The following is a 25,105-nucleotide window of genomic DNA, read 5'->3' as shown; positions in this document are numbered from 1 at the left end:
GAGATGCCAAGATCCGTTAGACAATTAAAAATATAAAAGAATCTATTAAATTTGATGTTCTGAGGGATATTACTGATTTTTTTCTTACTGATTTTTATGATCTGATCTAATCTCAATTATAAGAAAAAAATTATAATTATATTAGATATTCCAATCTTGTATTCATTGTCTGTTGATTAAGATTCAGTGTTACAAAAAATTCTTTTTTTTTTTAAACTTTTTTTTGGAGGGGTGGTTAGGCAATGGGGTTAAGTGATTTGCCCAGGGTCACACAGCTAGTAGGTGTTATGTGTCTGAGGCCGGATTTGAAACTCAGGTCCTCCTGGCTCCAGGGCTGGTGCCGTATCCATTGTGCTACCTCGCTGCCCCTACTACAGAAAAATTCTTAAGTAACATACGATGAGAAATGGGGTTTGTAAAGCAGTTGTTTGTTGTTCAGTCATTTCAGTTGTGTCTGACTCTTTGTGACCCCATTTGGGATTTTGTTGGCAAAGATACTGGAGTGGTTTGCTATTTCCTTCTCCAGCTCGTTTTATAAATGAGGAAACTGAGGCAAACAGAGTTAAGTGACTTGCCCAGGCTTACACAGTTAGTAAGTGTCTGAGGTTATATTTGAACTCAGGGAGATGAGTCTGCGTGATTCTAGGCCTGGCACTATATTTACTGTGCCACCTAGCAACCCCAAAGCAGTTGTTTACCATACCACTATTTACAGCCTTATTGAATTTATGCATACATATTATATTTATCTATCTATATATATATATGTATATATATATATATGTATGTATGTATGTTCACATATATGTATTATGACAGTGCTTGGATCTATGCTTTTATTTCTAAATGTAACTTCCATGTGAAGGAATCCCTTCTACCAGTACATGTTGGTGCTATCTCTTTTATAGTCTTTGAGTGTCGCCTAGAGCACTGGAAAGTTAAGCAACTCAACCTAAATCCCAGAGCCAACCTGTCAGAGTCAGGACTTGAAGCTAGATCTTTCTGGCCTTGAGGTGGGCTGGCTCTGATGCTCTGTGTGTATGTTTGTAAGTTAATTATGCTACAGGCCTCAGAGTCAGGAAGCTCTGAATTCAGGTTAGGCCTCTGATAACATACTGGCTATCAGACCCTGAGCAAGTCAATTAACCTCTTTTCCTTCTCTGGTTCCTTAATAGAATTTAATTTGAAAAAAAAAAAAGAATAAACTAATTCTGCAGTGAAAAAAAAACCCAACAAAATAAAATGGAGGTAATAGCATCTACCTCTCAGAGGTGCTATAAAGATCAAGAGAGATATCTAAAGTGCTTTGAAAGCTTTAAAATGCCCCAGCAAGATTAGCTACTACTGTATGCATTTTATATCTAAATAGATAAAGATTGAGCCACGTACAAAGTGCAGTACAGTTTGATTTAGTTATTTGCAAACCGTAAAAAGGGTTATGTACCATAAAGTTATATTGTTTCATTGGCCCTTTAATTAAATTGGATCAAATGGAAATGCATGAAACTTAAAACACCACATTCGTTGTGAGGCAGATTATAGCTCAGCTCCAGCCTCCCACACAGTTTCCTTAGATCAGAGCAAAATAAGTGGGTAAGCAAGACTTCACCATGGAAAAAGACCCATTGATTAACTATGCAGATAAACATAAAGCTTAGAAAACAAAGAAAACATGGAGTCAGGGTTGTTGGGTGGTGGTTGTTTGTTTTATTTTTTAAGAGGGGGAAGTGGGTTTTTTTGTTTGGTTTTGTTAATGAGGCAGTTGGGGTTAAGTGACTTGCCCAGGGTCACACAGCTAGTAAGTGTCAAGTATCTGAGATGGGATTTGAACTCAGGTCTTCCTAACTCCCAGAATGGTTTTTGTTTTTGTTTTGTGACACCAGCATATCAGGGTAATATAGTACAGTGGAAAGAGAGCAGTGGTTATAGGATCAGAGGGCTTGGGTTCAAATTGCTACTCTAATACTTACTATCCATGTGACCTTAGACAAGTCATTTAACCTCTCTGGGTCTCAGGTTCCTCATCTGTAAAGTAAGGGGTTGGACTAGATGGCCCATGAGATCTCTTCTAACTCTAGAGCCGTGGTCCTTTATAAATGAAGGAGATCTGACTATATGGCCCCTGATGTCATTTATATCTCTAGATCTAGTACCCTCTAAGTAATTCTTAGTCAAGTTCTCTTTTCAACTGCTAAGCAATTTAAAAAGTACATGCCCCTCATTTTTAGTCTGCCTGGGTGCTTTTAATGAGATTTAAGTACTTTCAGGGATTGCATATCCTCAAGGTGATAACGACAAAGGAGTTTTGTGTAGTGGCCAGTGGAAGTTCAAATAAGATTACGAATGCTCCTCCTGTGGAGGAGAGGAAGTGGTGTGGATGATTGGGAAAAGACCAGCCAAGCATGATAATTTGTGAGTGAAAAAGAGAAGGGGTTCTATCATGCCCTTCAGGAGGTCAGGGAGGCTGGTCACTCCCAATAGACAAAATGCCTTTTCTCTAATCCAGTATATATTACGTAACCTTGTCCTCTATAGCCTTCCATCCGTTCTGCTCCCTCCAGCATGGCATTATGATATCACACGCAGAAAGGAGGCCCCTGGTGGCAGAAGTCAAGTGACGAAAAGTCACCCTTCCCTTAAGCATTGCTACCACAAGGGTTGAGTGAATAAAGCCTGACATCCTCAGTTCAAAAATGAGATGATATGTCATGATTAAGTAAAATTTAAAATAGGTAGTGATGTTATCTTCCCATATCCTAAAGTAACTTCAAAAGGAAATCAGGACTTGTCACAATAGCTTTATTCACGTTGGTAGGTGAATGTAGTCCTGAAGGTGACTGAATGTATTGAATATTTCTTTTTGTTAGAATTAATAAATTATAGAAAAGTGACTTTTTTCCTTTCTATTTTTAGAGGGAATCTACGGTGAGGGAAATATACATGTATATGTGTAATATATATGTATGTGTATATGTGTACACATGCATAGAGGCATGCTCAAATTCATATGCCATGTAACATAAAGGAGTCTATTTATACCCTCTATTCTGAAGGTCTTTCTTACAGCTTTCTATAATTTAATATAAGGAAAAAAACTGCAATTACACTGATATCCTTGTCTTCTTTTGTGGGTGTATATATGTGTGTACATACATGTGTGTATATATGGGTATGCATTTGTATGTGTGTGTACATACATGAACATGAAAAGTAAAAATGGAAGTCCTCAAAAGACTTCCCCAGATTATAAACTATGAGGGGGAGAAGGGGAACAGGGAGTTGGTACCCATTAATGGAAAGGATGGTTTTCATGGAGAATTTTATATTTTATCTTACAGGTAATGGGGAACTCCTGAAAGTTTTTGAACACGGAAGTGGCCTAGTGTGAAATAGAAAGTTTATTTTGGCAGCATTAAATCTAACTGGGAGTGGGGGGGCAGGTTAGAGGCAAGGCCAGCTAGGTGGAGGCTATTGTATTAGTACAAATGAGAGGAAAGGAGAGCTTCCTTTTTGGCAACTTTGTGAGCAGAGATACGATGGAACTCAAATCCCCAGTATTTGGTGGAAACTGGTTATGAAGGGTGGGGGAAAAGCAGGAGTCCAAGATTACCCTGTATCAGGAGGATATATCAACAGAAATTGAGAATCAAGAAGGAAAAGCAGCTTTCCTCAAGGAGAGATGGGAGGGGAGAATGATGGATTTTATTTCAGATCTGTGGATTTTGAGGTACCCCCAGGGCATCTGAATGTTTGGTTCTTAGCAGTGTTTATTTTGAAACAGAAAAGGGTTTTCCTTATAGATGACATAGAATGGATTTGAAAATTAAAAAAAAGGTAAATTATTCGTTGGGGCTTATTTTTGGTGATAAGAGTCACTGGGGTGCCAAGATCCTGAGTGCGACTTTACACAAGTCATTCCAGCTTTCACTGCGCCAGGCAACTCTCTAAGAACACAAATTGCAGGCGAGATGCCAACCTACATTGGCAGAAGGGGTTCCCTCACCTGGGGATTCCAAATACTAATGAAATCACAGGTCAAGCCCCTTTCTACTCTAGTGTGGTTATAGTTTCCAAAGTTGGAGGTAGATTCATCCATGTGATAAGGCAGAATTAATCCTTTTCTTCCTTCTCCTCCTTCACCTTGCTGAAATCAGTTGCGTGTTTTAATGTTTCACTGGCATTGTAAAAACTCATTAGCAAGGTGGGATGTTTCCCAGCCATTGCTGTCCCCTTCCTCCCCCTCCCTCCTCCCCTCCCTCTCTCTCTTTCTCTGTCTCTCCCTCACCTCCACAACCCATGGTTTTCCTGAATGTGTTTATCCCTTCTTCTTTGTACAGTTGGAAGTTTTTCAGAGCATTTGGATCAGATAAATGGAAGGAGCGAGTGTGTGGACAGTACAGATAATTCCTCAAAGCCATCCAGTGAACCCGCCTCTCAAATGGCTCGTCAGCGATTAGAAAGCACAGAGAAAAAGAAAATCTCTGGGAAAGTCACAAAGTCCCTTTCTGCCAGTGCTCTGTCCCTCATGATCCCGGGAGGTAGAGATAAATCTATTAGCATGAAATCTTGTGTTTTGTGCATGTTCCCTTCTTACCCCATTTGGAACTCTGATCAAGATGTGAGATTTCTCTTGGCACAAATGGAGTCAGAACTTCTGCCTCCTGACCCCTGTCATTCCCACAGAGCACCTGGTGGCTTATTTCCTTCTGTCTGTGTGTCTCTTCCTTTCTTCATCTGCTGGAAGAAAAAAAAAAAGAATCAAGATCCTTCTTTTTAATGACGCTCTTAAATTCCTGTCATTTTTAGGCCAATGTGTTATGAAAGTAACCCTATCTTTCCCCTCTGTGAGTCCTTGCAGTTCACATGTGGAGATTTGAACGGACCCATTTTTTACATGTCACAAAACAGCTGGCAGTATCCCTGTCTGGGAGCTAAGGATGATTTTCCTCATTTTAATAATAGAGGAAACAGTCATGGGGAGACACAGTGATACTGTGAATCAGACAGTGCTGGAATTAAGCTTTCTTTTCTTAGTCTATTGATCTGTGATGCCTCATCCTACTTGCCTTCAGTCTATTTGCATGCTTGTACAATCTGGAGAAGCTGTGTTCTGTTGGGGAGCTGTTTTTCAGGAGCCTAATTGTGTCGTCAGTGAATAAGCCCCGAAGTCCATGATGTATCTCCATCTCCAGAGGTGGAATGGACAATGGGGTAACATTCCTGACTTAACAGGCAGAAGAACAGGTAGAAGATGCAAAATGGGAATGGAATAACTTGGCAGATGGACTTTACTGGAAAAAATACAGGCTCTGTAGGATGCGAATGTTTCCATTTTCTATATTCACACCAGTGTAGAGGGAAACTTGGTGTGTGCTTTTCTGATCCTCTTATTTGCAGCTCATTGGCATGCTCATTTATAAGTTCAGTTTGCTCTCATAAATATCCACTCAGAACTGCAAAATATATTCCTGTGTATTTCTATAAACCACAGCAAGATGGTATTTCCCAGTGGTGGTGCTTGATGTGAAAGGTAGGTTTGATGTGGCCACACTATTCTAGTGGGGAAGGGGATGAGTTTGGTTTCCAGGTGATGAGTGGCACCCTAGGCTGTAAAGGATCGAGAAAGAGGATAAGCAGAGGTCTAGATTTTCCTTTATTTAAAAAATAATAATAACAATGCCAACTGGCATTTATATGGCACTTGAAGGTTTGCAGAAGGTTTTGTATATATTACCTGATTTGAGGTAATCCAAGTATTAGCATCTATATTTGGCAGATGCAGAAACTTGGACCAAGAGAAGACAGGTGACTTGTCCATAGTTGCACAGCTAGTAAGTGGGTCAGAAATGGAATTTGAACCCAAATCTTCTCTACTACAAGTCTAGCACATTATCTGCTGATACCACATTGCTGCTACATTTTTTTTTCTTTTTGGGCAAGGCAGTTGGGGTTGAGTGACTTGCCCAGGGTCACACAGCTAGTTAAGTGTCAAGTGTTTGGGGTCAGATTTGAACTCAGGTCCTCCTGACTCCAGGGCTGGTGCACATTGCTTCTTAATGATGAAAAAGTTTTGTGAGTGTGTATATGAGAGTATATATAAGTATCTACATATATACTCTGTTTTTCGAATTCGTTTGTAAAATTTTGAGTTCCAAAATTCTCTCCCTCCCTCCAGCCCCTCCTACACCCATTGAGAAGGTAAACAGTAGACCCATTATGTATGTGAAGTCATGAAAAACATAAAATATGCATATGTATATATATTGTGTATATATATGTATATATGTATATATGTATGTATGTATGTGTGTATATGTATGTGCGTATATATATGTATATATATGTGTGTGTATACACACACACACACACACACACACACACACATTCACACTCTTACCAGACACTTTAGGAGTATCTTACCTATCTGTGTCTGCCCTCCCTCAGCCCCTCTCATACCTTTAAGTTGCATATGAAATGAAATTAAATAATCTGTGTAAAGTATTTTGCAAACTTTAAAGCCCTATTTAAATGCATCTCTTCCTGAATGTTTCCAAAACCATAAACACTGTGAAATACTGCACTGGTTAGACCAGAGAAGTTAATGAAACAGAGCCAAGAAATAACATAGTCATTGGGCAAAGGGGCAGGTATTTCATTGACCTGGAAGCCAAGGAAAACTGGATTAGAGTTGTGCCTCTGACAAATAGTGGCTGTGTGACCCCAAGAAGCCATTGGACTTTAGTGCTCTAGGCAACTCTCCAAGACTGGAAATTGCAGGGAAGTTGACAAGCTGCCTTAGTAGAAGCAGTTTGCTCACCTGGGAGTTCTCTGTGCCAGTGAAATCATAGATCTAGGCACTGGCCGTATCCTTCATGGAAGAGAAGTTTTTTTTTGAAAGGGCAAGGAAGGAAGGGAGAGAGAGACAGAGACAGAGAGAGAGAGAGAGAGAGAGAGAGAGAGAGAGAGAGAGAGAGAGAGAGAGAGAGAGAGAGAGAGAGAGAGAGAGAGAGAGAGAGAGAGAGAGAGAGAGAGAGAGAGAGAGAGAGAGAGAGAGAGAGAGAGAGAGAGAGAGAGAGAGAGAGAGAGAGAGAGAGAGAGAGAGAGAGAGAGAGAGAGAGAAAAAGAAAATATATATTAACGAAGCACTTCTTGGAATTTCTTTCAGCTGGGTGGAATGAGATTATTGGTGTCAGGAGTAACACCTTGAAAACCAGTCATTTTATTGCCATGGCAATGAGTTCCTCCTTTATATAGGCACCAGTATTTCTGAGCTTCCTGATAAATTATGTAATCACAACTGTCTTTTGATACTCAAAATGTTGCTTAAAGCTGCTGCTAAGTTGTTTTCCTTGTTACGGGTTTAGAGGGAAAAAACCTACTATTAACATTATTAAAGTTGCTAAGTTCAAAATTTGAAATGTTGACAGCTGTTAGTATAGCTTGTCTAGTGCTCATTGTGTAAGGTTTGCTTCAAAACAAGTGATTACATGTCCTTGTTTCCTCTTAATTAAGCAATAAAAAGACCAGCAGCTTGAAGCTCATCAGAATAGTCCCAAAACAAAATAAAAAAACCTTTTGTGTGCATTATTATCAAAATGTTTAAGGGAGGAGGAGGAATGTGCTTTTAAATTGAAGGTGTTACTTGAAAAATTAGTATGAATAGTAATGCCTTCAAAATTACAAGGTATATTTGACAGTGTTTTTTTTTTTTTAGATCAGTGCCAGTTCTCAATGTTTTTGTTGTCTGTTTTCTTCCATTTTCACTGAAGTGGGTTTGTCTGGGGTGACTGGATCAATCACTCAATCAAACCTCTTCTCAGAGACTATTAAGAGATTCTTTCTTCTCGTGATTTTGGCTATTTGTGTTTTGTATGATTGGGATTGACTTTGACAGGTGGGTTCTTTTTTGCAGATATGTTTGGTGTTTCTCCCCTGGGAAGTCCGATGTCTCCCCATTCTTTGTCCTCCGACCCTTCTTCTTCCCGAGATTCTTCCCCGAGTCGGGAATCCTCAGCAGCTTCTGCAAGTCCCCATCAACCCATTGTGATCCATAGCTCAGGGAAGAAATATGGTTTCACCATCCGGGCCATCCGAGTATACGTGGGTGACAGTGATATCTATACAGTTCATCATATAGTTTGGGTAAGAACCATGGTATTTTATATTTTTTCATTGAATTGGAAAATGAATGTATACTTTGTGCACTAAGAATTAAGATGACTTTTTTGTTTCTTTAATTTTAAAAAATGAACAAAAGTCTATTTTCTCTTTCTCCCACCTCCCACATTGGGGAAAAAAATAGAAAAAATAAAATAAAATCCATATAACAAATATGCAAAAGCAAGCGAAACAAAGTTCCACACTGCCCACATCCCAAAATATATCTCCCTTTGCACCCTGAGTCCATCAGCTCTCAGGAGACAAGTAGCCAGCTTCATCCATGGTTCTTTGGAATCCTGATTTTTCATCTCACTGGTCAGAGTTCTCTAGTCTTTGACTCTCTTTTGTGAAAAAGCAGCATTCTCTCCTGAATCCCCTCCTAGGGCCTTATAGGTTTTGCTTACCAAATATGTACTCTTCTCTTGGCCCTCAGAATGTAGAAGAAGGGAGTCCAGCATACCAGGCAGGACTGAAGGCTGGAGATCTGATCACTCACATCAATGGAGAGCCAGTACATGGCCTTGTACACACTGAGGTCATTGAGCTGCTGCTAAAGGTACGCATATCCATGTTGGACCAAAAATCCTGCTTCAGATCACAGTTGTGTCTCCTTCGCTCCCCACCCACTATCCCTCTCTATGATGACTGCACTTCTGCCTTGGACAGCTCCATTATTAATTAGGGTCCTTCCATTTTGGGGCACTGTCTAGTATGCAGTGAAACCCTTCCCAACAGGCACATTTTCCTTCACACTCTGGGTTTCTTAGTAGATTATCCTGTGGATCCAGGCAAAGAGTGTCAATACAACTGTGAGATGAGATCAGCAGATGCTAAGTGGAACTGCCTTTAGAAGCTGTGGGAGTGGTATAGTGAATGTGTAATGTCAATTATGGAAATAAGTGTAGCCAAAGAGAAAATAGGTCAAACCTCTTTTTTAGATTGATAGCAGTGAAAGAATTGGTCCAAATGATGTATTAGTTTAGTTTTTAATTTTTTAAGTATTGCTGATGAAGTAGAATTGGAACATAATAAATTCCTAGAAGCATTAGTATAAGACAGAAGGAATGTGAAAAACCTGGTCTTTGAACACTCAAGACAATTCTGTTAGTGCTAGTTATCCTGTATACAAGCTGCCTTTGTGACACAATATTAAAAAAAAAAAAGATCACTAGCCCTTTCAGCCCTGTATAATTATAAAGCTCTGGGGCCTCTGTAATCGTTTGATTTGCCAATTTAGTCCCAAATAGGAATCAGATATTTAAGATGAGGCAAGAGTGGCTCAGTTCAGGGCTCCTGTCCAAACCCTGACTGGGGAAGAGCATCTCAGGACAGCCTTTATTCACTGGGCAAGTCAAATAGAAAGTCACCACATGTCACTGAATTTGCTTATAGACTTGTTGGAGGCTGTTTTGTTTTCCTTGGAGCTGTGGAGTACTACACACTGTCAGAACCCAAGTCAATGATCCAGCCTCCAAGTACCTAAAAGGGGAATTCAAGAGGAGGAATCAGTGTAGTGAAATGAAAAAAGCTACAAGGGGTTTAATTATCTTCTCAGTGAGCTGTGTAATCATGCTGGAACTTCCGAGTTTAAGAGACAGACATTTACTGAGCAAAGGCAATTATTTAGTGGTTAGCACTGACCATTGATGGTTCTGGCTTTGCTGTCAGTAACTGAACAACAGAGAGGTATCTGCTTTCATGTACCATTCTGTCAGGTACATGCTATGTTAAATTTGTAAGCTATCTTAGAGAATCTCCTCCTTCCCCTACCTCCCACCCTCCACGCCCCATCCACATGAGAAAGGGGCTGCTAAGTAGCATTGGACCAGGAGTAGGATAGAGCATACTAGAGAGAGTCAGAGAGACCTGAGTTCACTATGGCCTTAGACACTTAGTAACTCTGTGACCCTGGCTAAGGCACTTAACCTCTGCCTGCCTCAATTTTCTTCTCTGTAAAGTATAAATAATAGCACTTACCTTTGAGGGCTGTTGTGAGGATAAAATGAGATCATATATTTAAAGTGCTTTGCAAACCTTTAGGGACAGCTAGGTAGCACAGTGGATAGAATGTTAGACTTGGTGTCAGGAAGACTCATCTTCCTGAGTTCAAATCTAGCCTCAGACACTTACTAGCTGTGTGACCCTGGGTAAGTCGCTTAACCCTGTTTGTCTCAGTTTCTTCATCTGTCATATGAGCTGGAGACTCCAATACCTTTGCCAAGAAAACTCCAAATGGGATCACAAAGAGTTGGATATGACTGAAAAGACTGAACAACAAGAAATTACAAACCTTCAAGCACTATATAGATACTAGCTATTATTATTTTTGTTATGTAAGTACTCACTAAAATCAAAAAACACTGTGAAAAATCATGCTTTAAAATTAGGAGCGTAGCCAAATTGTCCAAAGTTTATCATTTCATTATGTCTTCCTAAAATCCTTCAGAAATAAGTAATGTGGAGGGGCCAGGTTAGGCACACAGGGATTAAGAAAGGTACCCCTTGTCATCACATAGGATATACTTAGTCTTAAACAACAGTAGTGATGTCTACGCATCCCTGACTAGTAATGGATGCATCTTGCTCATATTATGTATAGCCATTCAGTGACCCAAGAACATGTATAACAAGCCAGTTGCAGAATTAGGTTGAAAAATTAGTTATCTCTATTCTTATTAATTATTGGAGCAGTCCAGAAAACCAATAATTTCCCTCTGCTCCATGTTAATCATCCAGATAATTTAATGGGAAATTGAATTGATTAAAAAGTTAACAGACTGCTAGATTAATTTTTGATATTTCAGCATTTGGCCGTATATAGTATATGTATTTTTTCAGAAGTACCATGGGATTCCTCAGGAAGCCAAATGTCAAAAGAGGGCTGACTGTGGAGTCAGAAGCTTTGGGTTTGAATTCTACCCCTACTGGGAGTAGTTTACCTCCCCTGAGGCTTATTTTCCTCATTTGTAAGAGAGAATAGAACTAGAATGACTTATAAGGTCCTTTCCACCCCTAAATCTGAGATACTGTGAGTCATGAGTCATCACTTATAAGTGTTTCATAAATAATCTGGGTTCAGACATTTGCAATAGATGAGATGATCTACTAGGTGTCATGCTTCATAATTCTCTCTTGAGCCCTAAAGTTTTCTAAGTGAAAGGGAAGTGAAGTCATGGAGCTGCTTTGACCAGCCCCTGCAAGCTTATGCATGAGGGTGATCTTTCATAAATCACAAGAAGGCTTACCCAAATTGTGGCAAAAATTTGAATTTACAAAAATGAGTAACTTAGAGGGGGTCCCTCAAAATGAATTCTTATTGCTGTTCTTTGCTAAGGTCCCCTACCTTGTGAAGTTGTCATTGAAGTTAAGCAGTGTATTCTTATTCAAATAATACTGTGCAACAGCTATACAAGTATAAGCTTTTTTTGGGGGGGGGTGTAAATTTTTCTCTTATGAGTTACCTTGGAAAACCCTTAATGGATTTATTTTCCATGAAGAATTTGGATGGAAAGAAAGTGGTAGTTTTGCTGATGTCTAATGTATATTAAAAGTGGCACAGTGTTGACAGGGATGGGACCAAAGCAAACCCTAGTTTAATGGAGTTAGTAATGTCCTTGTTACTGCATCAAGTAACATTTGATTCCATTTGCTCTGAATTATATGTTCATGCTTCAATACAATTGGGAAAAGGCATATTTAAGTATTAGGTGGCTAAAATATGGGACTTGAAACATAATAGATGGAGTCTGAATAGACTTCAACAATGATCAGTCTTCAGAATAGACACTGTAATAGGAGCAGCAATTCATAGGCAAGGAGCTACTAGATTTACTTGGGTCCTTTCCCTTACCGTTGATTGACTGTCTCATCTTTTTATATTCACCATACTATGGACTAAAGAAGGAGGTGCTGACTTAGCTGTATTTTATTGGTTCTGGGTCTTCCCATTTGTTGTTATCGAGTCGTTTTTTGTGTCCAACTCTGTTACCCCATTTGAGGTTTTCTTGGCAAAAGATACTGGAGTGGTTTGTCATTTCTTTCTCCAGCTCATTTGACAGATGAGGAAACTGAAGCAAACAAGGTTAAGTGACTTGCCCAGGGTCACACAGCCGGAGGCCAGACTCTGAACTCAGGAAGATGAATCTTCCTGAATCGAGGCCCAGCACTCTATCCACTGTGCCACCTAGCTGTCCCAAAGGTTTTCTTCTTATCTCAACCTTAGTGATTCTCCAGTTTCCTTCTGCCACTGAAATTTCTTTGACTTACTTGCTATTTACCCTGTACACAGCATCCTATATGGCTTATTTGCTATACCCTGTATATAGCATCCTACCTCCTAACACATGTCTTTACACAAGCTTTTCCCTCCCTCCTCCAATGCCTGGAATGCTTTACCTGCTCTGTACTGATTCTTGAAATCCCTAGCTCCCTCTGGGGCCATTGCCTACAAGAGACCCCTCCTGAATCTTCAGGTGTTAGGGTTCTCTTGCTCTTCCCTCCTTCCTGCCCCCCTGCAATCACTTTATCTATATCCTTTATTTACGTATCTTTGAACATGCTGAAAACCCTCAGTGGAAAGCAGAGCCTTCAAATGCAAAGACTACTTCACTTTCTATGTATATCTTTACATGTGTGTATATCTATCTATTTATCCATATCCCTAGCTCATATTGAGCATTTAATGAGTATTACTAATTGATTGATCAATTGATACGTGAAGAAGACATAAATTCTCAATTAAAATAATTTTTTTTCTTTCAAGTCAGATTTCTTCCTAGTTGGCAAGTTGCAGTATTTATACATATACCATTCACAAAACTCAACGTACTATATCTCTCTTCATTTTTGAATGTGCCCATGTGATATTTAAGTATCCATGCACAATTTACTCAACGGTATAATAAATAAGCACGCAGGTGATGTCTAACCAAAGAAGATGCAACACTTCAGTCAGTTTCTCATGAAACACTTGTGTAGTTCTTTCTGTTGATAGAAAACCATGATTTCTGTGGCTTTTGTAACAAATCTGAAAGCTTTTATGCCTTTCTCCTTAAGTATCTTCAGAAGGTTTTCAAAATACCCATCAGCATCTCTCCTTGGAGAAGCATGGTTCTCTCTCTTGGGCCACCAGAATGCTGAAAATGGATGCTGGTGTTGCCATATGCAGCACCAGCCCTATGCCGCTGAGGCAGGCATTCCTCTGTTCTTTTGACCCTGTGAAAGCCTTTTTGTTATAGAACTCACTGAAAGCATCCAATAGAAATATACAATTTACTCTCAGTTGGTTGTCTAGTTAGAGAGAGACTGTCTCTCATACCTGCTGGCTCAAGCAGGAATATTCTGCTGAGATTGAAGAAGGTGTCTTTTCTTTAAAAAAAAAAATTAAAAAATCTGAGCATTCTTGACTTTTGTACAAGGGATCAAGGAGGGGGAGTGGGTGTGTAGAGGGCAGAGGAAGTGCTAGAGAATACAGGAAAATGGGATGGGAAAACTGAACCTGCTAGGCAGGTTGTAGCAACTTTCTCACTAATAATATTGCTGTTGTTGTTATTTTCCCTCTACTCACTTTTTGTAGGATGTGGTATCCTTTGTTAAATTTAAATGTATTATTTTTTCAATTAATAAGCATTTATTTTCTCTTTCACACATTCTTTATCCTCCTTTATATGGAAAAAAAAAAGGAAAACAATACCCTTCTTGTTTTCAGTGACTTTAATGTTTTGCTAAGACTTATGTACTGTATATGTACGTTCATTATCTTCAAACTCCTGTCTTTATACTGGTCTGGTTGAGTCACTGAATTACTCTTAAATATTCTCTCCTTTTTTCTTTCTTTTTTTCTTCGGGTAGAGCGGAAATAAGGTGTCAATCACTACGACCCCTTTTGAAAACACATCAATCAAAACAGGCCCAGCTCGAAGAAATAGCTACAAGAGCCGGATGGTAAGACGGAGTAAGAAGACCAAAAAGAAAGAAAGTCTAGAAAGGTTAGTTCAGTTTTTATTTTGTGCAGTCCATATTTTTTGGGGAGAAGGGGGAAGTATATTTGATGTATACTTTGTATTTTGTGAACCTTTCTCTCCTCTCTTCCCCTCCTCCAATAAAATTCACAAATAATAGCTAACATTTTTAACTACTTGTAACAGGCATTGTGCTAGGTCCTTTACAATTACTACCTCATTTTTTTCTCACAACTATCCTGGTAGACAGGTGCTTTTATTATCCCCATTTTATAGATAAGGAAACTGAGCACGATAGGGGTTAACTGACTTGCTCAGGGTCACACAGCTAGGAAGTATCTGAGGTCATATTTGAACTCAGATCTTCCTGACTCCAGGCCTAGCTGTCCCAGTGAATAGAGTGCTATCCTCAAAACCAAGAAGTCCTGGGTTAAAATCCTGCCTCTGATAGGCTATGTGACCCTGAACAAATCCTTTGACTTCTCCAAGTTCTTAAAAACTCTTCAAAATTAGCAGTTGCAGAGAAGGTGCTGAGTGGCATGGATCAAAGCGAGTTTTTTCACCCAGGTGTTTTCTATAGTGAGGAAAGCACAGACCCAGCTCTTCCCCATCCTGCCTATCACTCTCAGTCCCTATTTAAGATAAAAGGTCAGGTGAAGGAGTTTCGAATTTAAACACATCAAAAACAGGGAATTTAAAGGTTGATATTATGAGAATGCTGTATGGACAGAGTATTCCCAACTGTACCTGTTGCTCTAAGGAGCACTGAATGAGCACAGCCAAGGTGTTCCACGTGGCCACCAGACACTGTTCAAGAGGGAATGAGCTTCCTTCCCCGGTTTTAACAACCTAAATGTACATTATTACACAAGTTTGAGTGCCTCCCACTGCCATAAGCACCAGGTAGACCTAGAATTGGATAAAGCTCCCTGCCCAAGGTAATCCCATCAAAGACATTTATCCATATAGAGATAATGGCTCTTCTTTCTGTAGGGATTTACTTTGCAGTATTTCTTAATTAAATTGTGCCTCTTTATATTTTTGGATATATGCCCAGAAGCAAAGGATGCCCTTTTAACGAAACGAACAAATAAATAATCGAATGTATTTAACAGTTTCATTTTTTTCCACATCCCCTCTTAGATGTAGAATGTTTATGAACCCAGCTGTGAAATCTCAACTATATATACACTGTTTTAAGGAGGCTATAACTCTGCCTCTTCCCCTTGCCACCCTGTTTCAAATCTTAAAATGCTTTTCAGAAATGAAAATAGCACCTTATTCTTTACCATGGCTAAGGTTCCCTCCCTCACCCCCAATGCTGGTATCCCCTCCTATTAACTCAGTTGTGTTAAATACAGTATGTGGCAAGGGGAAGGTGGAAAGGATAAGACAGTGGGAGTCTGGGAGGAGTAAAATTTGTTGAGAATTTGTTTCCCAAAGTCTTCTGATTTATTTGCCACTATTTCTTCTCTAGGCGAAGATCCCTCTTCAAGAAGCTAGCCAAGCAGCCTTCACCTTTACTCCACACTAGCCGAAGTTTCTCCTGCTTAAACCGTTCTCTTTCCTCTGGAGAGAGCCTCCCTGGGTCCCCAACTCACAGCTTATCTCCCCGATCACCTACACCTAGCTACCGTTCTACCCCAGACTTCCCATCTGGTGAGTTATCTTCTGTTTGTCCACTAATAAGAAAGCATTATCTTATATAACCTATTTCAAATTGTTTGCCTTCTCAGTGAGAGGGAAGGTAGGGGAGAGGAAGAGAATTTGGAATTCAAAATTAAAAAAAAAACAACAAATGTTAAAAATTGTTGTTACAAAATGACGAATATGGATATGTTTTACATGATTGCATATGTATAACCTATATCAGATTGCTTACCATCTCAGGGAGGGGGGAAGGGATAGAATTTGGAACTCAACACTTGAAAAAAAAAGTTTAAAAATTGTTTTAACATGTAATTGGGAAAAAATAAAATAGTATATAAAATAAGGGGCAGCTAGGTGGCGCAGTGGATAGAGCACCAGCCCTGGAATCAAGAGGACCTGAGTTCAAACCTGGCCTCAGACACTTAACACTTAGTATCTGTGTGACCCTGGGCAAGTCACTTAACCCCAATTACCTCACCAAAAAAACCCCAAAACAAACAAAAAAATAGTATATAAAATTGTTGTTACATGTAATTAGGGAAAAATATTGAGGAGATAGATTGAACAGGCCCTGCTGTGTTGCCAAATAAAGAAAGCTCATTAGACTTGTGATATGAAATAAAATATTTAAAAATTTATTACTAAAAGTAATAGTGGGCCTTAACAGAGGTGAGGGACTATGAGTCTGGAACACTACATATTATGTCAGACAGTTTTGATAAGTTGATCAGTTTTGCCAAACATTTTTTCTCTCATTAAAATCCCTAGTCAAAGGGAATAGCTGTTTCGGGGAGTGGGGTAGGGGTGTGTGAAGTAGAGATGCTGGCAGTTTCAGAGAAGGTGCTGACTGGCATTAATTAAGGGGAATTTCTTACTATATGGGAATTACAGGTGATGGGAAAACAAAAGAAATTGATTAAAAATTGTTATTGACATAATGAACATTATAAAGCTACTAAGAATAAAGCATTATATTTTGGGAATATACAGATTTAGCTTAAAAATTGGACAACAGATTTTTAATTAGAGTAACTAAATCCTTGACTAGTTCATTGACCATGTACCCCGAATGCTCTGTAGAACAAAGATGTGGGGGGCAGCTAGGTGGCGCAGTGGATAGAGCACTGCCCTGAAGTCAGGAGGACATGAGTTCAAATCTGGCCTCAGACCAAACACTTGACACTTACTAGCTGTGTGACCCTGGGCAAGTCACTTAACCCTAACTGCCTGAAAAAAAAAACAGAGAAAAGAAAGTAGATTTTTGGTTTTCACAAGGTCTTTGCTTTTTATGTCTACAGGTACTAATTCCTCCCAGAGCAGCTCTCCAAGCTCCAGTGCCCCTAATTCTCCAGCTGGTTCTGGGCACATTAGGCCCAGCACTCTTCATGGCTTGGCACCCAAACTCAGTGGTCAAAGATACCGGTCAGGGAGACGTAAATCAGCCGGTAGCATTCCACTTTCCCCATTGGCCAGGACACCTTCTCCAACCCCGCAGCCTCCCTCCCCTCAGCGGTCACCATCCCCCTTGCTGGGGCACTCCCTTGGCAATTCCAAGATCGTACAGGCCTTTCCCAGCAAAATGCATTCCCCACCCACGATCGTCAGACATATTGTGAGGCCCAAGAGTGCTGAGCCGCCAAGGTCCCCTCTGCTCAAAAGAGTCCAGTCGGAAGAAAAACTCTCCCCTTCCTACGGCAGTGACAAGAAGCATCTCTGTTCTCGGAAGCACAGTCTGGAGGTGACTCAGGAAGAGGTGCAGCGGGAGCAGTCTCAGAGAGACACGATGCTCCAGAGCCTAGAGGAGAATGTGTGTGATGCTCCCTCCCTCACCCGAGCCAGGCCTGTGGAACAAGGCTGCCTGAAACGCCCCATCTCGAGAAAGCTAGGAAGGCAAGAGTCTGTGGAGGAACTGGACAGAGAGAAACTGAAAGGCAAGGTGGTGACAAAGAAGCAAGACTTCCCCGAGAAGCAAGAATCCCTGCAGAGATCCCATGAACCAGGCAGCGATTTGGAAAACCTTGCGACCTTGAGGCTGGAAGAGAGAGAGAAGAAAACGTATCAGAAGACTTTGGAGAGATCAAATAATTATGACAACAGAGTAACAATGCAGGAGACAACATCATTGTCATCGCTGTCGGTCAGCAGCCTACTTCACAAGAACACCGCTGGTGTGAAGTCCGGCGACGGTGTCCCGTTGGATGCCCAGGTGGTCTGCCACAGACTTCCAGTTAGCGAGCATAGCCTGAGCTCTCACGACTACAAAAGGCTGCCTCCCCCGTGCCTGCTGCAAGACATACTCACACACCCAGCGGAGAGGCCAGCCAGTGGGAAAGGGGATGGTGCTGAGAAGGCCAGCCAGGCAAAAGAATTCAGCAAGTTTGAAAAATTTGATGGCAAGCTTACAAATATCGATTACCTTCGGAAGAAGATGTCCTTTGAGGAGAAAGATGACAGCCTCAGTTCCATGCTGAAGCCAAAGCTCACGTCAAATATCCACGAATGCCTTCAGCTGAACACCACAAGGCCTATAAATGTGCAGCAGGATCCCACTCCGGTCTCAGAGAGCCGGACGGTCATCGGCGGTGCCCATGCGGTGCAGATAAGTTCAACGGCTTTTGTCCCTATCAAGGCTCTGACTGGTCGAGCAGAAGGTGGGATGGAAAAGCCAACCTTGATCCCTCCTGAGTCCCCAGCCAGGAAAAGTCCATCAGAATACAAACTGGAAGGCAGGTCTGTCTCTTGCCTGAAGCCTATTGAGGGCACTCTGGACATTGCTTTATTATCAGGGCCTCAGGCTTCCAAGACAGAAGGGCCATCACCGGCTTCCACAGACACCCATCATCTCAGTAGTGACCTGGGACCTTTTGTGTCACCAGCTCTGTCTGTAGGTTCCATGAAGGGTGAAACTGTCAGTCAGAAGGAGCCCCCAATGACTTGTATAAAGATGAACAAATCCTACCTTCTGGAACCCCGATTTCAGCAGCCCAACAAGGGATTTTCAAGCACACCAGCAGCCCAAGAACTGGAAAAGGAGAAAAGGGTCTCCCATTCAGCTGTACGAAACCACACCCCCATCAGTGAAAGTAATCATAAGAGAGAGGAGCTCCCGACAAAGCGACGGGACCATGCTGTTGAGGCCAAACTCCTCACGTCCTCCAGTCAGAATGCCATGGCTAGTCCTAAGCTAGTGGCACCCCCAGGGTTCCTCAGTCCTGACAGTAACCCTGGAAGAGAAAGGCAGAACCACAGGGAACTGTCTGGGAAGTATCCAGTGACCTCAAGAAGCAGCGAGCCGCTGACAACAGTGAGGGCAGAGGTTGCCAGAGAATCTTTTATGGAGCATTTGTCCGCAGACACTCCAAAAGCTAGCAGCTTTGGAAACAATGCTTCTGGGACCCGAGCTGGCCCAGACTTTCCCACTCAGCCACGTGCAGTGGAGAAACTTAGGGGTGCTGGTGGGAAAGCCGATCCCAAAGAAGGAAAAGAAATAACTAAGGCACCCACCAAAGAGGATGTTCGTTCCTCCAGGATTCCTGGTGAGAAGGAGATAAGCAAGCAGAAAACCAGCGTGGACCTGAAGACTGAGGTTTCTCTCCCAAAAAGGTCTGGCCAGCTGCCAGGAGTCAGTAACACCAAGAATGAAAAAGCCCTGGGTTTTCCATCTTTACAGAAAGACAGTCCCAAAGAAGTGGAAAGGAAAGATGCAACTTTTCAGAAACAGGTCAGCAGCCTCCAGCCTTCACTGGCCTCCAAGGACTCCCTTGGTGTAGCGACCCGGCAGCAGCTCAGTTCACCCATTCTCCCTTCAGTGAGGGAGCCTGTTTCTAGGACCTGTGCATCAGAGGTGGCCTTGGGCCTTCCTGATACTTTCGTCAAGCCAGCCACAGCCCAGGTGGAAAGCAGCAGCCACAAGCTCAGACCTGCACCTGAGGCCTGTCCTCCAAAGTCTAAACCCTCAGAAAAGCTGGCAGCATCCCAGAAACAGTGCAGTGGAGGCACCAAGGAGAAAGAGGCTGTCCCACAGGTCCCTAGCAGTGCTAGCAAAGAGGGAAAAAGCACCAGCAGAACTGTGCCAGAGACCTTTCCCTTCGTCTCTGCCTCCCAAAGGAAATCGAACAATGAGGGTGTCCAGGGGGACAGAACCCCTGACTCACAAAGTGGGCCAGCGCCTTCATGCCAAGTGGAGGGGGGCACCATCCTTGACAACAAGTTGAAATCCCTAGGTAATAGCAGTCCCGCAGTGGTCCATTCACAGAGGCAGGACCCCACAGGCTCGATCGAGCTGGCAGAACAGAAGCTTTCCACAGTCCCCGAAAAACAAACCCTGCCCCTGAAGCACCCCAAACCATCCACTGTGAAAGACAGTCCCTCACTGTGCAAACAGACTGACAAAAGCCCAAGTCCCTCAGCCAGCTGCAAACAGACTGACAAGGGCCCAGGTCCCTTGGCCAACGTGGCAGACAAGAAGCCAGAAGGGAAAAAATGCACTGATGCACTTTATGTTCTACCTGACTGTGGGAAGCTGGAACACAGCCTTTCATTGGCGAGCTGTGAGGCCAAGGCTAAAGGTGGGGAAAAGCCAGCTGCAGCAGGAAAGAGTTCCTCAGAGCCCAAAGGGAAAGCCCTGCCTTCACAGAAGCAGCTGATGGAAACCAGCAAACAGGGTGGGATGAAACGTTCTCCATCAGCCACTGGGCAGAGTTCCTTCCACTCAGCTGCCCCCTCAGAGAAGACTCTGAGCTCTTCATCCAGTTTCCCCGAGTCTAAGTCAGGAGTCCTTGAGATCTCTGAAGTGGCTGGTGACACCCTTTTTGCCAAGACAAATGGGAGCCAGGCAGAACCACCAGCCCCCAGCACCAGGGACTTTAGGAAGCCGGGGTCTGGGGCAGATGGCAGAACACAAATGACAAAGAGCGATTCATTGCCATCCTTCAGTAGCACAGCAGGTGCCCTGGACTCCCACCACGCTGATTCACATCTCAGGGGAGAAGTCAGAACCCTGGACAGGGCCCTCTCAATGACCACTACCCCAGGAGAAGTGAAAGGGAAGGAGTCCATCCTGGCCCAGACTCTGGCTGCCAGGAAACAGAATGTAGGAAAAGACATTCCCAGGTCAGCCTCAAACACCGACCGCCTCGTAGCCCCTTCTTCTGAAAAGGACTTTGTGGTACGCCAGCGACGAGGGAAAGAGAGTTTGCGCAGCAGCCCGCACAAAAAGGCTTGCTAATGGGGCAGGACCCAGGAGGCAGGACTGTGGAGACTCAGATTGGACGTTGTCACTTTGTCCTGACGACCTTCAAAAAACCAGCACCAAATGGGATTGTTCGCCAGGCAGAGCTTTGGGAGGAGTAAGGTGGACAGAGAGATAGAGAGGACCTTTTTCCATATGCCTTCCCAATTGTAACCGGTAAAACTGTTACCTTATAGTATTTATACAAAAATACCTTTACAGTTGTTGAGAGTTGTTAAGGAAAAAAAGATGTTCTCTGTAAATATCTAGCAGTGTGTTTGGTTATTGAATGTAGAATATACACTTTGCTGCTGATTGCATTGTTTACTACAACTTTTTTTTTAAAACAAATTGTTGCTTTGCCACTTACTTACCATAATGTAGGAAAGAAGCAAAATTACTAAAACTGGGCATTTGCCCTCACACACATACACATAAACACAGTTTTGTTCTATGGTTTAAGACAATAGTTCAAGGCTACATTTTTACAAGTTAAAGTATTCTAAGAGTTAAAGGCAAAAGAAAATCATAAATAACTGCAGTTCGTGAATTTTTATGTGTATTTTTAATCAGATTTTGATAGTACTGTATCTGGCTACCTGTATTTCCAGATCTAATTTAAGATGTAACTTGATCACTGCATTTAAAATCTGCCTCAATTAGGATAGGCCTGGACTCACAGGGCCTACCATTTTTATTTCATGAATGTCCTAGCAAGGCCTTTTGATCCTAGGTCCAACTGTCTGAAAGACCAGTTGTTCACTTTTGGTCCATTGGTGTGTGTCTTGGACCTTCACCTCACATGGCGCTGGGACTATAAACACTCATCAGCTTAATTTCTGCTGTAATCCTTTCATTTTTTTCTTTCAGCTCTTAAACTCAGGCCTTTATGCTGTGAGTCTTATATATAAGAAGCACATATGTTGTAGTCCCATGTCTGCCCTGCTCTTATATAAGAAGAAAGAAGATGACTTGAACCCCCCCAAGTACTTAGGTTTGAGTAATCAGTTTCATGAATTGTAGAGCTTTTTTCAAGTTTGACATTTTTGGCAAAAAAGAAAAAAAGTAATTTTAGCATCATGTCATAAATAGAGACAACCAGGACATCAGATCCATTTTAATACATAGCGGGGGCCTTATGTTATAGATAAAGCTTGCTGTTTTTAGCAAGGAATCCTGGGTTTCACATTCATCTCTAAATGCATTGGGTAGCTCCATACATTTCATAACATGATCTCTTTATTTGTATGCAAAAAAGTAAATACTGTATTATTAATGAAAAGCAGCATTTTTGTAAAAAAGAGACCTGTTGGAGCTATTTGGTGCTTGAATGTGACTGTCCTTTTTACTTTTGCTAAGCCTTATTTAAATTTTGTATACTGTGGAACATGTAGAACTTGTCAGATAATTTTAGTGCTGACGTGCTTTGTTTTGTTTTGTTCTGTTTTTTTTTTTCTTTTTGAGGAAAAAGCACTTGATGAAACAAGTACTATGGCACTAAGGGAAAATTGACACAGATAAGTATTTTTAAGATGCTTGGGATCGATACTACAATACTTTTTTTTCTCTTTTTCCCCTACTAAGGCATATGCCCAACAAGGAGTAATCAAATCTCCCATTCCTGATGGGGATTTTTTACTTTTTCCAGGTGATAAAAATCATTGTTCTAAGCACAGTATATCTTGTGACCCTGAAATATGTTTGGCCAGTTTGTGAACAGGGCTCCTAAAACAAAAGTATGATCCAATTGGTTTCTTGGGTTTTGCCTCCTTCTAATGAAATACTAAAGGAAAGGAAAAGAACCACTTTCTCTCCCCTTAATTCTTCATAGGGCATGGCCATTTACTGTCTTCCCTTTGACACTTGTAAAGGAAACAAACATTTTCCTTTTTTTACTGCTTTTGAATACTGGTCTCAACATTTGCAGTATATATCTGTGTTTGGCGATCATAGCCCCAATACTAATGCACTCAGACATCATGACGCTTTGATCAAGGAGATATTTCATAGTTTACAGCCCTCGCATTTTAACTGTCCTATTGTTTCCTTTAAAGCACAATTAGCTGCTTGTTTACAATGATATCCTTTTTATGTATATTTTGTATAGTGTGTTATCATTTCTGCCAAATCTGGTTTTGCATTTTGGATAAGTAATGAGTACAATAGGGTTGTGTTCATGTAATACCTGTTTGTTGGTGTGAAACTCTCTAATCAGCTGGTAGAAATCCTCCTGCTAACTGTGTTCTATCTGGTCAGTCTTTGTGTGATTGTAAGACGTGCTCCTTGGTAGTATTCCCAGCTGTAGATTTACCAGCTTGAAAAAAAAAAGTTTGTTAGGCTTTGTGCAATAAAGTGTTCGCAGTCTGATTTTCTGGAAGAAATTCCCTATGGATGTCATAATTGTTGTATATTGAACAAATATTTATACTTATGCAGTTGCATAACATTGAAATAAAAATTTAGCATGAAAAGATAAAGACTGGTAGTTTCTTACCTTCTCCCTGTCGTTTTCCTCTCCACTCCCTACCACCACCCCGAGAAAAGACAGTTGTTGAATATTAAAGTTGTTAAATGTAGTTCTACAATTCTAGAAGCTATAGGATTATATACATTTGTTTTATCAAGAGCAGTAAGGCTAGCAAAAGAACAAACAACTAATCAAGAAATAACTCATTGTGATATTTGTTTAAATTCCCCACACAATTCATTTTCTGAGAACAAGAAAGGAGAATTCCAAGATGAAATAATACACTTTTGGTTATGATCAATTTTAGTGTCTATGAGATCAGGTACATAGTTTATATCCTGCTTAAAGAAAATCTGTACTCCTGGGATTAGTTATGGTACTGACCCCTCTGTGGGTTCTGTGATATGCAGAAAAGTAATTCAGCTCTCACAATAAAGAATTTACCAAGCATATTACAAACATATTCAAAACACACCTCACTGGTCTCATTATCCATTCACCATCAGGCATTTATTAAACTCCTACTATGTGTTAGGGATTGCGCAAGGTGCTGGGAATGCAGGATCTTACATTCTATAAAATATGAGATTTAAAAATTTTTTTTATTTTATTTTAATATTTTGTTTTAAAATTTAAAATAATATTTAATATTAATATTTAAAATAATTTTAATAAAATAATATTTATTTTAATTTAAATTTAATATTTTAAAGTTCAGGGCAATTTGGGCAGAGTTCCTTGTCACTGGGGGATGGGAGGATTGAGAAAGGCTTCATATAGTTTTTCAGCTGAGTTTTAGAAGAAAGTATGGATTCTGAAGAGAAAGAGGTGAAGAGGTAGACTCTAGACATGGGGTAAAGACCATCTGTGGAAATACAAGGAGAAGGGAGATGAGGTATGTATTAGGAACAGCAGGAAAGCCACTTTGGCTGGACTGAAGTGTGTGTGAAGGGGAATGACATAGAATTATACAACTAGCAAATAACTGAGAAATTGGATCATCAGATTTTGAGGTAAAAGGAAGCTTAGAGGTCATCTAACCAACCCTTCATTTTGGAAATTTAAGATATAAGAGGTAAAGAAGATTCAAAGTCTAACCCTTTGATGCCAAATCCATGGTTCTTTCCAACAAAGAAACCTCTTTCCAAGAAGTCAGTGTCTTTGCTTTTTAAAATTAATGTTTACCTTGCTTTTTAGGTAATGAAGAGATTCGTCTCCATCCTCTAGTCCATGTTTTGACTTTGTGATATGGGACGAGGTACAGCGTCTCAGTCTGCTAGCTAATTCTGTAACACTAAGTTACCCGGAATGCATTGACTTGCTTTGGGAGAAGGAGTTTCCTCGTCTGAATTCCATACGCCAATGAAATCACAAGTCCAGTTCCTATCCTTTTAGATGAAGAAAGATTTCAAGAAGAAAGAGAAAATATTTAAAATCTTTTAGGAAAGGGAGTAAGTGCGTTATTAAAGGAAAGGTACATTTATTAAGCACCTGCTATATGCCACCATGCTAAGACATTTACAGAAAATTTCTTTTGATCCTCACAATAACCCTAAGAAGTGCTATTTTGAGCTCCATTTTATAGTTGAGGAAACTGAGGCAGAGGTTAAGTGACTTGTCTGGGGTTACACAGCCAGG

At 40.9% G+C, this 25,105-nt stretch overlaps 1 protein-coding gene and 1 long non-coding RNA gene across 8 annotated transcripts in view; one reads left to right on the top strand and one right to left on the bottom strand.

The window, feature by feature from the left end:
- The window catches only part of MAST4 (microtubule associated serine/threonine kinase family member 4), a 781,800-nt gene extending 758,323 nt beyond the window's left edge, over positions 1–23,477 (top strand). For 5 of the 7 annotated variants that reach the window (XM_021007208.2, XM_021007207.2, XM_021007211.2 and 2 more), the window contains 6 exons: positions 4,338–4,538; positions 7,913–8,142; positions 8,594–8,716; positions 14,011–14,147; positions 15,598–15,779; positions 17,069–23,477. In XM_021007208.2, the coding sequence (XP_020862867.1) occupies positions 4,338–4,538; positions 7,913–8,142; positions 8,594–8,716; positions 14,011–14,147; positions 15,598–15,779; positions 17,069–20,997 (4,802 nt within the window). In that variant the 3' untranslated portion in view covers positions 20,998–23,477. The remainder of the gene's footprint in view (positions 1–4,337; positions 4,539–7,912; positions 8,143–8,593; positions 8,717–14,010; positions 14,148–15,597; positions 15,780–17,068) is intronic. The other 2 variants (XM_078153164.1, XM_021007217.2) reach the window with 1 other exon arrangement.
- On the bottom strand, positions 16,385–18,275 carry LOC144456912 (uncharacterized). Its single transcript, XR_013486138.1, has 2 exons — positions 18,187–18,275; positions 16,385–17,802 (listed from the first exon to the last, which is right to left on the bottom strand). It is a non-coding gene; the product is annotated as an uncharacterized LOC144456912 (long non-coding RNA).
- Positions 23,478–25,105: the final 1,628 nt, after the last annotated feature.

Source organism: Phascolarctos cinereus, unplaced genomic scaffold (assembly GCF_003287225.1).
Source record: "Phascolarctos cinereus isolate Bilbo 61053 unplaced genomic scaffold, phaCin_HiC Scaffold_4;HRSCAF=312, whole genome shotgun sequence".
Classification (NCBI taxonomy): domain Eukaryota; kingdom Metazoa; phylum Chordata; class Mammalia; order Diprotodontia; family Phascolarctidae; genus Phascolarctos; species Phascolarctos cinereus.
The sequence above is the reverse complement of the archived record's forward strand: the minus strand, read 5'-3'. Positions and strand labels throughout refer to the sequence as shown.